The 15,076-nt window shown below is 32.0% G+C and overlaps 1 protein-coding gene across 1 annotated transcript; it reads left to right on the top strand.

Moving 5' to 3' along the window:
• Positions 1–616: 616 nt before the first annotated feature.
• On the top strand, positions 617–13,227 carry LOTGIDRAFT_173287 (hypothetical protein; the record flags this gene model as incomplete). Its single annotated transcript, XM_009050753.1, has 19 exons — positions 617–718; positions 1,527–1,583; positions 3,713–3,816; positions 3,958–4,066; positions 4,458–4,533; positions 4,906–4,945; positions 5,644–5,760; positions 6,194–6,267; positions 6,367–6,437; positions 6,799–6,876; positions 8,289–8,352; positions 8,796–8,958; positions 9,393–9,429; positions 9,686–9,753; positions 10,203–10,312; positions 10,833–10,956; positions 11,354–11,554; positions 11,777–11,893; positions 13,026–13,227. The coding sequence occupies 19 exons, from the start codon at positions 617–619 to the stop codon at positions 13,225–13,227; spliced, it is 1,914 nt and encodes a 637-aa protein (XP_009049001.1).
• Positions 13,228–15,076: the final 1,849 nt, after the last annotated feature.

The raw sequence follows: 15,076 nt of genomic DNA, 5'->3' as shown, positions 1-15,076 counted from the left end.
TTGTTTTACATTTAAAGTAAAATTTATCTCATCTTTGATTTTCACTTATGTTCTACTTTCAGTTTATTAGATGAAGCTCGGATGATGATTGGCTGTTTATGTAAATGCTAGATTAATCAGCCTTTCAAACGGCTGCCTTTTTATTTATAGTGATTAGTGAACTTGACAAACGAGATAGTGCATACTGCCACAACTTTACTATTTCAGCTATTCTCAATGATATTTTCATTGAAAAACAATTTCAAATTAAGGATTATATTCATCATTATATCGAAATTAGCCTTATAAAGATTTGGTTGATTATGAGGGAACCTTTTGCCATGAGTGAGAAAAATGACAAGAATGTATTAAAATTAAAGTATTAAGTACTAAAAAAGAACGTTATCAGAGATTCTCTGAACTATGAAGTCGTTCGTAAAGGGTTCACCAGTATTCATGATTAGAAATCATAGTTATAAATATTATTGACATTTACGACAATGTCGTGTGAATAGCTGAAGTATGTTCTGACCTTCCTACCAAAAGAGTTCCTATTGTGTTTGTCACTTCCGGATTTAGATAAGTTTGTTTTTATGTCGAAGAAGAGTGTTGTCTGTTTTTTCCTTTAATGTCGAAAATGAACGAAAGCAGCGATGGAGCTGTCAGTAAAGAAGATATCCATTGTCTTTTGGAACACTTTTCCAAGTCGACGCACAAAGTTCGAAGTGGTGACATGAAGGTAAACATCTTGAAAATCGTCAGAAAATTTTAGAATTTGGGCCCTGACCCAGATTTCATCACTGTTTACATTTTATTATCGTCAGTCATGTGACATAATGATATAATATGTAACAGATTTGTTTATGTTTATGTCATTGTAATTGATAACAGATGTTATCCTATAGTCATAACAGATGTAAGACATTGATCTAGATGTATATTATTACATTATGCTAGAAAATGATAATGGATAAAATGGCCCACCTATCATCAGGCAATCATGCAACTGTCCACCCACAATTGTTTGCAGAATTGCATTTTGCCAAACATTTATGTATTAAATGAAACATCAATCCCAAAATACTTATATTGTCTATAGGTTAATGAAAATGCCAACCAATGAAAAAAATATAAGACTTTAGACAAATGGCATGCAATTAAAAATTCTATTGTGAATGTTTGTGAAACTGAAAGGACAGAAAACTTGGGAATTCCTTTAATACTATAAGCTTAGCCTACAAGTGTGCCATAAATATTTTATCTATCAAACTAATGTTTAAAGGGACAGGTGTTGCCATTCTTTTTGACCAATCATACCAATCAATCAGTAATAGTGTTCACAGCTCACAGTGAAATTTGAGCCCTCTAATCCATGTATGTCCAAAATTATCGGCGTTTGAATGTAAAGAAAAATTCTAAATAAGTTAAGTAGGATAGATTCCACAGTGTATTATTTGAAATGGAAGGAAGTTCATCCATCCAATTGACACCAGCTTTACTTTTTCTTAAAATATAAGCTTAAATCAAGAGATTTTGTATAATTTCAGGGAGATACTGTTATGGAAACATGTTTACATTTGATTGGAAAAGATTATAAATATTCGGTTTGTATTCTATTTTTGTTCTATTGTTACTTCAACACCAAAAACATGCTGTATTTTATCATGTTACTTTAGAAATCGAAATCGAAAAGAGCAGACTAAAGCTGCTGTCCTGGCAAAATTTCCCTCATTTCACCCTGCATGGCTTTGCCCTTCTTTTTTACCCCACATGGTGCAGAAAAGTAGGATGCAAACTCCATTCATTTCATTCCATTTGACTTATACCTTTCAACTTAAACTAAATTGACATGATCTACATTGATGATCCTTGATATAAGCTGTCTGACTACATTGAACTCTGAATTGAATTTTTTCTCTCATTTCATAAATATTAAAAATAAAATTTTCAGTTGTATACAATTTGTCTTAGAATGTCTGGTATCTTTAGAAATATATTAAATAACGGAACACAATTTTATGGTATACTACTCCTTAGTTTTATTACACACGACGTTTCAACAATCTACATTGTCATCATCAGGTGAAGTGAGGAAATGTAGACAATGTAGATTGTATAAAACTAAGGAGTAGTATACCATAAAATTGTATTCCGTTATCAAGTGTGATCTCTACCCCTAAATGTCGCTAAAGGATTATTTAGAAATATAAGGTTCAATGATTTTACATTTGAAATAAACAAACTTTCTTTCCAGAAAATTCATGTAAAAATGGCCCACTTTTTCCCCTCTGTAAAATTTTGTTTACAAATAATAACTTTTCGAGTGGTTGACATTTTTATCAACCCAAAGACAATCGAAGACTCTCAGTAGTATTTTGAAGATGATATTTCAATTCATATGAAAATGATTGTGATAATTCAATTCAGAAATCATTGTAGTCAGAGAGTAGTTATCTATTAATTTTTCAAACACTATGTCAAGGGCTTCCTTATTATAGGTTACATTTGAAGTATATTATTAAGTTGTTATCTCATTATAAATTTAAAACATTATCAAATTTCCTCCTTGGCTACTATTATGTTGTGGTATTAAAAACTCTTTCCTCGTGTTATTTCAGTCTACGTATTTTGATAATATCAGTAGATTATGTCTATTATAAAGAGGCATTTGTTTTCATTATTGATTTAACATATACATATAATTATGTACTTTTGTTATAATATTAATATACAAAAGGAACAGATCCGCCATTTTGGGTGTTGATTTGAGTCTTGAATATACGTAAATATATAAGTACTGGAAATGTACAAAAATCGCATTAATGCAGTCAAATATCTCAAACATAGAATTTCTTTTCCTACTTCTATAGATGTCTTTTCTATATATGACAGTGTCTCATAAAAAGACGACTTTTTGACTTTCATATGATTCAGACAATTCTGGACATTTAGATTTTAAGGCTTTAATTTGACTGTGAGCTTTAGACACTATTACTAATTGGCTAAACTGAGACTAAACTTAGATTAGTAAAAGAAAAATGTTGCGACTGTCCCTTTAAGTTTAATATTATAATATGAGTTTGTAAATTCCAAACTTCAAAAGAAACAATTCCATTGCTGCGAACTGAAATTATAAATGAAAAAGTTTTATGGGTGGCTTCACTATAGGATTCTCAAATACGTAAGCTTATACAAAACTTCATCCATGACTATAATATATGAATATTTCCTTGAAAGTTTTGGTTTGATTGTCGTCTGCTAAGTGATTAGGTGTCCTGGATTCAATTCTTCAAAAACTAAAATAATAGTTTTGATGCCACTGCCAGTGCTTCCTGAAGTCAACACTGTGACATCTTTCAAACCCTGTCACCAATATTTTGACCTAATCATTATAATTAATATTGTCTGTTGTATGATTTTGTCTATAGCATCCCAAAGTATTATTATTATTTTGTAGATTGTGCATAATTTCAATGGTGAACTATGTAGCCAGTATCCTAATAAGTTGTATATATTTCTATTATAGATAGTACATAATTTCAATGGTGAACTATGTAGCCAGTATCCTAATAAGTTGTATATATTTCTATTATAGATAGTACATAATTTTAATGGTGAACTATGTAGCCAGTATCCTAATAAGTTGTATATATTTCTATTATAGATAGTACATAATTTTAATGGTGAACTATGTAGTCAGTATCCTAATATGTTGTATATATTTCTATTATAGATAGTACATAATTTTAATGGTGAACTATGTAGTCAGTATCCTAATAAGTTAGTGGTATTGGAATATGAGTTAACAGAAGGTGATAAATCCAATACAAGAGATGAGTAAGTCTAACTTTCATGATCAAATCAAATCTCAATAAACGGAATGCTTGCGACTGCTCTTATCCTATCAAATTGTGTGACACCGTTTAAATGGAATTGTGATTTAATTATGAGATATATTTATTATTATTATTATTGTAGCTTACAGAGTATATATGATATGAATAAATTAAGAGAAAGTATAAGACAGGCTAGATTTGCACGATGTAGATCAAGATTTGTTGTACCTGTCATGTTATTTGAAGGAAAGGTAGGATTTTAATGTGTGTAATATTAAGGCGTGGCAACATGAGCGGTCTTGGTCGCTGATTAGAGTATTGAGTAAAATCTCACGTGTGCCTGTGCTTCAATGTCAATGTTTTATCGTCTGCACGACAGACTGTCATCATCCAATCAGATTCATTTTCCTTTCAATTGCATGATCTGCAATGTGGAAAACAACTGATCGGAAAATTTTGTCTTCTCGGGTGTCCATGCCAGTCCGTGAAACTCAAGACAAGACTCAAGTCGGCAGCAAAAATCCCCCACCTTCAGTGATTAAATTATGCCTTTTCTGATTAAAACTTTATTTATTGAGTTCATTCTGATGAAAGCTTAAAATATTGTCCTTTTATTCATTTGTAATCTTATTTATTTTTTAGCAAATTTGTAGATCTGCCACGTTGTCGAGTGGTGCCGAGATGTATGGAAGATCAGGAATTGATTTCCTTTTTTCAAGTAAGATAATTTGCTCAAATAGGAATTTTCAATTTGGTGATATACCTCTATATAATATTATAGGTCTTGTTCCTTTATTTTCATTTATTACTTACATAAATTGAAAGTAGATGTGTTCTAATGATCAGGAAAAGTTTGTCTCACATGTCCCTAATTAACTCATAATTAGCTAATTACCAAGGAAATACAGACGATTTTTGTTGTCAAGTTTACTGAATAATTATGGGAGCTGCACGTGTTTCAGCATTATTTTCATGTCAAGATTCACAGGTTGAAATATATATACTAGTATCAGACAGAATGCACTTTTCTTTTACTCAATATTAATTGGTAATATTATAAAGAATAAGAAAATGTAATTTTATGTTGTAGGTAATGAAGCTATACCTAATGGTACCAATGGAGAACAAAGGTACAATGGCTACGTTATATTTTTTTAGACATAACTTAAGTCAATAAAATAAAATACAGACCACTTCACAATTTTTTTTGATTCAAATTTAAATGTAGATATAACCTATAGCACAATTCATAGTGAAACACTCAAAAATGATAAACTGTTATGAAAAAGACTAAGCAGTCCTAAAGTTCAACGCGTTGTAAGAGTACAAAGGCCCCTTTCCTCAGTGAAAGAATCGCATAAAAATGTGAAAAATCTTAATCATTTTGGTGATAAAATCCTGGATGAATGATCTTCAAAGAGTTCCTGAGTTCCCTTGTCTTAGGCAAATCAATCAATGCTGCTACAATAGTTTTTATACGCCCACACATAAGATGGGCGTATATTGTAATGCCCCTGTTGGTTTGTCCGTCCGTTCACATTTGGTTCATGCTCACTCTACAGGCTATAATTCTTTACAGATTCTTTTGATTTTAATTTTGTGTGTCAATGTCATTATGAAGATGATCCCTATTGATTTTCGTGATGATCAGATAATTTTTCACCGAAATATCGTGTCTGACTTGACGTTTCACTCTATTAGCTATATTGTGCAACTCGTGTTAAATCATTTCTGACAGTTGCCAGTGGGCGTATGTAACCTTGCCTGGCAAGCATCTTTTTGAGTGTAATTTGTTCACATTGAAAGTAATTTAGCATTGTATTTACAGTGAAATGCAGTTATTTGATAGATATAGAGGTCAAGATATAGGGTTATTAAAAGAGTTAAAAGTTGGATATATCTGTGATTTAATGGTTGAGAAGAAAAAAGTCAAATTTGGAATGAAGTAAGTATAAGGTTTAATGTAAAGATTTAGATTTTGTTTTCCCTGTTGGTTTCTCCAGCCAAAGTGAGCCTTAGTGGCTCATAAAGTTAAAAGCTTGTTTGCTAACCTGAAGGTCTGTGATTCATTCTTGGCAAAGTAGATAATAACTTTGGAGTTTTCGAACCAGTTACCCAAAGTCAGTGATGCAGGTCGGAGAGACTGACAGCGTTTGAACATTTAGGCAGGACAACTAACCAAATTTACAATCATCAGTTAGAATTCATATACAAAATAGGCAAATGCTGCTTCCTGACAAAATTTTCTTCATTGCACACTTCAAGGTGTTGCCTGTCCTCATTAACCAAAATAGGAGTAGAAACGAAAGACGTAAAAAATTCATTTCATTTCACATTACCTAGTGAATATGAAGAAAACTTATGGTTTTCTATTACAGTATAACATCATCAGAGAAGGTAGATAAAGAAAACCGGTATTCAGATTTTACTATACTAGCTGTACCATATCCAGGTAATAGCCATTTTACTATTAATAGTTTCAGTATATAACTAGTAAAAGATTAGATTTGGTATATAAGTTTTGATGAAATGTGTATTATTATGTTGACAGGTTGTGAGTTTTTTAAAGAATGGAAAGAGAAATGTTTTACAGGGCAAGTAATTCAGTATGACTGGAATCAGGTCAGTAAATGAGGAGTAAATGCATGGCTATGTTGAACAAATGGCAGTTGTGGGTTTCGATCGGCGTGTTGAACTCTGATGACCTTGAATAAGTCATCATCACTCATAATTCCAGTCAATCCAGCTGTAAATGGGTATGGATAATTCAAAGTGATATAAGAACAGCAAACAAATTTGAGAAATTTGCTGTTATAAGATGGTTTTTTTTTTTTATTAAGCCCTAATCAACATGATACAGTAATCTGATTGGTAATTAAAACTAAGTTTAAAATGGATTTTAGTGATTGACCAATCAGATGACTAGAATATAGATTCCTAAAGCATCTGTGCTCTACAACCATGTATTGTTTGAATATTGCAGGGTTTTAATGATGCTTTATTGGATATACCAGATACTCCCCTACTTTCACAATTACCCATAGACTGGCTTAAATACAGGGTAAGTATACTCCCCTACTTTCACAATTACCTATAGACTGGCTTAAATACAGGGTAAGTTTACTCCCCTACTTTCACAATTACCCATAGACTGGCTTAAATACAGGGTAAGTTTACTCCCCTACTTTCACAATTACCTATAGACTGGCTTAAATACAGGGTAAGTATACTCCCCTACTTTCACAATTACCCATAGACTGGCTTAAATACAGGGTAAGTTTACTCCCCTACTTTCACAATTACCTATAGACTGGCTTTAATACAGGGTAAGTTTACTACCCTACTTTCACAATTACCTATAGACTGGCTTAAATACAGGGTAAGTATACTCCCCTACTTTCACAATTACCCATAGACTGGCTTAAATACAGGGTAAGTATACTCCCCTACTTTCACAATTACCCATAGACTGGCTTAAATACAGGGTAAGTTTACTCCCCTACTTTCACAATTACCTATAGACTGGCTTAAATACAGGGTAAGTTTACTACCCTACTTTCACAATTACCTATAGACTGGCTTAAATACAGGGTAAGTATACTCCCCTACTTTCACAATTACCTATAGACTGGCTTAAATACAGGGTAAGTTTACTCCCCTACTTTCACAATTACCTATAGACTGGCTTAAATACAGGGTAAGTTTACTCCACTACTTTCACAATTACCTATAGACTGGCTTAAATACAGGGTAAGTACACTCCCCTACTTTCACAATTACCTATAGACTGGCTTAAATACAGGGTAAGTACACTCCACTACTTTCACAATTACCTATAGACTGGCTTAAATACAGGTTAAGTACACTTCACTACTTTCACAATTACCTATAGACTGGCTTAAATACAGGGTAAGTACACTCCCCTACTTTCACGATTACCTATAGACTGGCTTAAATACAGGGTAAGTACACTCCCCTACTTTCACAATTACCTATAGACTGGCTTAAATACAGGGTAAGTACACTCCCCTACTTTCACAATTACCTATAGACTGGCTTAAATACAGGGTAAGTACACTCCACTACTTTCACAATTACCCAAAGTTTTAGGAGACTTTCTTTTATAAGAAAATAAACTTTCAATATTGCTTGGCAACCTTGGTTACCAATTTTGTGAGGCAATGTATCTTCTGCAAGTCTTTCACTTCTAATTAGAAGAAGAGTTGACAAAAGGTTGAATGGCTACCATCTCCCTTGCCTACTTTCCAGATCATAAGTAAAATAATGTTAACCCTTTGAACTCTGATATGATTCAAAGGGTATGAGATTAACACTCACTTAGTAACTGCCACTCAGGTATATATCAATAATTGTTCTAGTTTTGAAAGGGTTAACATGTCCACCAAGAATTTCAAGAATCTGCCAACCTGTACATACCTTTTCAATACCTATATCACATAATTCTTCTTTCAGGATTGGGATTTGATCCAGTTGACACAAAATTATTTAAAACTTTTATTACATTTAGTAACACAAGGTAAGGTTCAATTACTTGAATTTTCATTGGGTAAAATCTAGTGATAAAAGTAGCTGGCAATTACAAAATCACAATAGATGGTTAAAACAATGTCCAATTGTTATTGGCCAGACAACTCTGGACCTACCCTACCTCAGATGTAACATACAGATGTGATGTCTTCCCAGTTACAGTTTAAGACATATCCTTGGACTGTATGTGATACTGTTTGGGGTACAAGGACATTGTAGAATATCTGGTAATATGTTGATGGTCTCATTAATGGCTCAGCTATGTATAGTTACCAAAAGTTTTGACAAATATGGCTTTGGTCATGGCGAAAAACCTTCTTGGTGCAACTCTGGGACTGAGTTTTTTTCAATTTTGCTCAATTACATATAAGGACATATAAAGCATATAAGGTTATTTTGGTCGTTTATTGTAAAGTTTATTATGTATTCTAGGTGACAGTGGGTTATTAGTACATTGTATATCAGGATGGGATAGAACACCACTATTTATATCTTTACTAAGATTAACACTATGGGCAGATGGTGTTATTCATCGTACTTTAACACCTGCTGAAATACTCTATTTAACACTTGGTTATGATTGGTACTTATTTGGGTGAGTCTGGACATATTATAGTTGGTAATTTTGAAATTTGGTAGGCAAATGCAGGAAAACAAACATTGATATACTTATCTGCATCCACAGTATATTTTATCACTCATTTTATCATTCATGGTGCATACTTAATGCCAACTTGCTAATTTTTTTTCCTACGAGCAGGGTTGGTATTAATTGTGCTTGAGGTGAAAAGAGGGTGCGCATAATATTCGCAATTATACAGTAGTGAGTGTCATGAATTTACAGTCCATAGTTAGCAATTGAGATTTGATTAAAGGTACAGTCTGATTAATTTGTAGGTTTGAAGTTATATACTATAACCAAAATGAATGACCCTTACCTTATCTGTAAGTTATGACTAAAAGTATCTTGCAGTTGATGTTTTGAACACAAAGATTTATGTATATTATTATAATCATTGTGTTTTTCAGTCATAATTTATCAGACAGATTGAATAAAGGAGAAGAGGTGAGTCATCTAAAATATTAGTGTCATTATGATTGTGCCATTATAAAGCAGGGAACATTGGTGTTGGCTTGCTATTTGTTTTATTGCTTGATAGTAGAGATAAGTAATGATGTCATTGATTGCTATGTGGTATGCACAATCTTATAGTCCCTTGTATTGTTAGGAATCTTAATAGGGAACAAATTTGACTCTTCTTAATCTCAAATTTTGCTATCAACAATTTTTAAAGTTAGATGTTTTTCTTTTTTTGTTTCAGATTTTATCTTTTTGTTTTACTTTTTTACGATATATTGGTACTGAAGAATTTTCTGTGATAAAACGAAAGTAAGTCTTTGAGTTAGTACCAGTCATTTAAGATTTTCTGCATGTAAATTAGGATCAACACCAAATTTTAACATGTAACAGAATAAAACAAGAACTAGATGATTTGAAATTAGGTGTCTTCAGGCCAAAAATCATAACAACTAAAAGAATGTAATGCATGATTAAAATAAAATTTCATTCATTTTTGCTGGCTATTGTTACTAGACTAGTTGGTGGTCAAGTTAATGTCTGCTTCTAGCTAACTGATATCACATATTAGTAAGTTGTTAGTGGTCAAGTTAATGTCTGCTTCTAGCTAACTGATATCACAGATTAGTAAGTTGTTAGTGGTCAAGCTAACGTCTGCTTCTAGCTAACTGATATCACAGACTAGCTAGTTGTTGGTTGTTATGATTGTAGGTACGGCTAGTTTGGGTGTTCTCTACTATTAGTATTACCATCTATTTCAGACGTAGGACATCAACTAAGTTACTCCAGCCTGATTTACAAGTTATAGAAGAAAGAAGAGTAATGAGAGCTAATTCTGAATCTAACATTCCTCTTGACTCAGTTTTATTAGGTAAGTAAATCCATCTTTATAATGTCTAGCTAAACCAATTCTGTATGATACCTTTTCTTGTATCAGCAATTTGATTGGTTGTACACTAGAGTTAATCCTATTTTTAAAACTTTCCGACTATTGAAGAACTTAAAAGCAAAAAAAAATGCCTAATGATGTAAAACATAGTGAAGATGCTATAGACTGGATACTTTTGCATGTTTGATTTGCTCAGGTTGTTATATTTCTATAAATTTGGTGGCAGTCAAGCCGAACTTTTCACTTGAAATGATTCAGTGGTAAAGGCTTGGTAAAGACTCACCATAAATCATATAAAACCGCAGACATCCGATGAAATAAAAAAATGTAATAAAAGCCATAGATGGCCCAGAAACACATAAAAAAGCTAGAAAACCTCTTTAAAACGAGAGTAAATGTCACGAAAGGATTTTATTGAGTATATAGTAGGTTCTCATACTCTTGGTATTTTTATTTGATGTTTAGTATTATAGGATGTAAAACTCTAATTATATAATTGTAGATGGAGAGTTTGGTCGAGGTTCTTTACGAGGTAGTAATACAAGTATTAGTAGTTTTAGTAGTACCGAAACTGGTCCTATTACCTTCACAGTCGGTCAAGATGAAGAAAACGCTATTGTCTTCAGGTTTGACTATTTTATTACAAATATTTTATGAATAATTCAAAAAGAAGACCTGCCATTGTCAGTCGATATTTTTGAATTTTTTGTATTATCTATAAAATCCATCATCCAAACTTGGTATGGAAATGATTTGTCCCTAGGTTCAAACTAACCTGTCTCACAACAGTCTAATCCCAGCTCACGTTCCCTGTTGGTGGGTGAACAATCCAATCCTTGACGAATTCTGCTTCGCAATGATAGGAAGAGCCGACATCGATGGATCAAAAAGCAACGTCGCTAAGAACGCTTGGCTGCCACAAGCCAGTTAGCCCTGAGTTTGAAATGATCATATTTGGCTTCAATGTATTTGTGTAATCAATAAAAAATGATTGTGTATTTATTTTTTTTATTTTTCTTGCAGTGAAGACCCTTCAAAACCACCAAGTATTAGTCGATGTCGGAATTCCCCTTTGGCTTCAACAGCCAGTGCTGGCTCTACTGAGAGTTCTCTCCCTTATACTGGCAACCATTTTAATTCTGCTTCATCATCTAGTCCTGTTGCTGTACCAAATTTACATCGTCAGTCTGAGGCTTCCAGAGCTTGTTCACCGGGTTATGGAAGGTAATGCATCAAAATTTCCTTGAGATCATCCATCATATAAAGAAAAACCCCCATAAAAAAGCTTAACCTTATATGGTATCACCATGGCAATAGTTGCTTATAACCTCCATGGACCTTTGAAAGCTTCATAGTGAAATTGCAGAAAACCACAGACATCTGATGCTATTAGTGTTCTTGATACACATAAGACTTTTAGAAAAATTCTTGATAAATATATTTCAGCTGGCAGATTATATCAAGCTGTGGCAGTCTCAGAACATTAGGTTCAACAGATTCTCCTCATAATATTAGCTCTGAAAAATCCAGTTCTTCAGGCCATAGTCACGTTAGCTTTAGCTCGTAAGTTTTGCTTTTCCTGCTTACTCTCCGTTTTTAATTAACCATTTTAAAACAAATTCAGTTTGATCAAGTAGATATATAGATTCTTGCTTACTGCCCCTTTAAAATTCATATATGGCTCTATAATTGATGTATTGAACACTATTTTAACAGTGGTATTTCCATATCACTGTACAATTGATGTATTGAACACTATTTTAACAGTGGTATTTCTATATCACTCTATAATTGATGTATTGAACACTATTTTAACAGTGGTATTTCTATATCACTCTACAATTGATGTATTGAACACTATTTTAACAGTGGTATTTCTATATCACTCTATAATTGATGTATTGAACACTATTTTAACAGTGGTATTTCTATATCGCTCTACAATAATATTAATGTATTGAACACTATTTTAACTGTGGTATTTCCATATCACTCTACAATTGATGTATTGAACACTATTTTAACAGTGGTATTTCCATATCACTCTACAATTGATGTATTGAACACTATTTTAACAGTGGTATTTCTATATCACTCTATAATTGATGTATTGAACACTATTTTAACAGTGGTATTTCTATATCACTCTACAATTGATGTATTGAACACTATTTTAACAGTGGTATTTCTATATCACTCTATAATTGATGTATTGAACACTATTTTAACAGTGGTATTTCTATATCACTCTACAATTGATGTATTGAACACTATTTTAACAGTGGTATTTCTATATCACTCTATAATTGATGTATTGAGCACTATTTTAACAGTGGTATTTCTATATCACTCTACAATTGATGTATTGAACATTATTTTAACAGTGGTATTTCTATATCACTCTACAATTGATGTATTGAGCACTATTTTAACAGTGGTATTTCTATATCGCTCTACAATTGATGTATTGAGCACTATTTTAACAGTGGTATTTCTATATCACTCTACAATTGATGTATTGAGCACTATTTTAACAGTGGTATTTCTATATCGCTCTACAATTGATGTATTGAGTACTATTTTAACAGTTGTATTTCTATATCGCTCTACAATTGATGTATTGAGCATTATTTTAACAATGAAAACATTTTGTTATTGTAATTCACAAAGATGGATTTGGATTTGTATTTTTCAGTTGTCAAGAAGCGAGTGAGATCAACAATACATCAGTTCGGTGGCAGAAGTTAGATTCTGTCAGACGGATATTCCAGAATGCCTACTCCAATACTATTACTACCAGAGTGAATGGAGAGAGCAGTAGTAGTAGTTTAACGTCATTAGTCAATCATTTTGCTGAGAAAGTTGGTATCAAATCAGGGAAGAATACTGTTATTTGATAGAATAATCTAGGTTAGGAATCAAATTTTAGGCCTTACAACTGTCATTAAAAGCACAATTGTCCAAGGGATTACATGGACTTTTCTGCTGTTTTCATCTGATTGAATAAGACTACATATGGAATAAAACCACCTTCTTTGTACTGTCTGATAGCCATTTTTTTGTTGTTGCTTTTTCATTTTTGTATTATTTATGTGATTTAATACCACCTTTATTGTGCTATCTGTTTAAAGGGACAGGTGTGCCATTTTGGGGGGTTGATTTTAGTCCTGAATATATGTGAATAGTCTTCAGAAGTAGTAGAAATGTACGAAAATCACAGAATTTCTTTAAAAATACTTCAAACTAGGAATTTTACTTGCTATTTCTATTATGTCTTTTCTATATATCACAGAGTATCTTAAATTGGCGAGTCGTCATTTTAACACTCAAATGCAGATAATTCTGGACACACATGGATTTGAAGGCTCAAATTTTGACGTGAACACTATTACTGATTAGCTCAGCTAAAAAATTCCAGTTTCTCAGACTAAAGTATGATTGGTCAAAAACAAGCCGCATCTGTCCCTTTAATGAAAGAAACAATGTTATAGTTGGTTTATTTGGTAACTGTAAAACTTACCTTGTGATAATTGGTGAATTAAAATTTATAGTGAGATTTGTTTTTTTAGATCTTGCAGATATATTCAATACAGCTATCAAATAAAACAAAGGGATTGTAAAGATATTTTTTTTAAAAATTATGTGAATTTAGGAAGACTGTTAGCATGGATTTGAACTATTCCAAGTCTGACAGTGGGTCTTGCATTTCATGATGGCACTATCACAATAGCAACTTTTACAATAGTAACATCATAAAACACTTACTTATAGTGGAATTACAAGAGCCACTGATATCTGATTGAAAATTAGAATGATGCAAATTGACGCAATCAGTCCCCAATACACGTACAAAATTTAGAAAACCTCTTTACAATCCCTTTAAGATCAAAATCTTGCAATAGACGGGCTTTGTAGTATCTTTAAATAATAGTTATAATAATAATACTGTGGTGGTTTATTATATCTATGGAGCAAGATTAACGTTTATTTAGATGGATTGATTGATTTTCATCAAGATCCATTTTAGCTGCTTTAAGTTTAGAACATGTTATTTTGGTTGTGAATTTTATTTTAATATCTGATGTTAATATGAATAAGCAAGAAGTCTTTAGTTATTCAACATATTAACATAGATGTTAGAAGTACTGTATTCTCAAATTTTTTAATATATAGGTGAACATTTGCTTGTTAAAGGGGTTTAAAAGATGTTTATGGGCATTTTGCAGACACATTGGTAGCATAGATTTTCACCATATACATTATCAGTCAGACTCCTGTGGTTCTTGCAATTACACTAATATTAAATGTTTTAAATTGATGCTATCAGTGTCCCTAATACACATAAGAAGTTTAGAAACCTCTTTACAATCCCTATAAGAATTACAGTTTTGTAACCAAAAGTAAGATTTTATGAAAAATATGCCTCTATAAGTCTCCAATGAGAATATAAATCCTGTCTTATTTTCTTTATGAAATATGTTTGATTGTAGCCATAATCAGTTATATTAATTAATTAATTATTAATTAATTAAATATTTTGCCTGCTTTTGATTTATCATATTGCTCAAATTGCATGTCACATAAGATAAATTTATTTTTGTATTTTTTTTTTTTTACATTATTTATAGAAACACTTTTTTTTTTGAGATTTTGTTTCATTTCACCCGAATTTCATGAAGGGCATCAGATATTAACTCTAGTTCACTTGTTAAATTACCAGAGACAAGAACAATAAAGAGATTGTAA

The sequence above is a fragment of the Lottia gigantea genome, assembly GCF_000327385.1.
Source record: "Lottia gigantea unplaced genomic scaffold LOTGIsca_154, whole genome shotgun sequence".
In the NCBI taxonomy this organism is placed as follows: Eukaryota; Metazoa; Mollusca; class Gastropoda; family Lottiidae; genus Lottia; species Lottia gigantea.
This window is presented reverse-complemented; position numbering and strand designations above follow the sequence as displayed.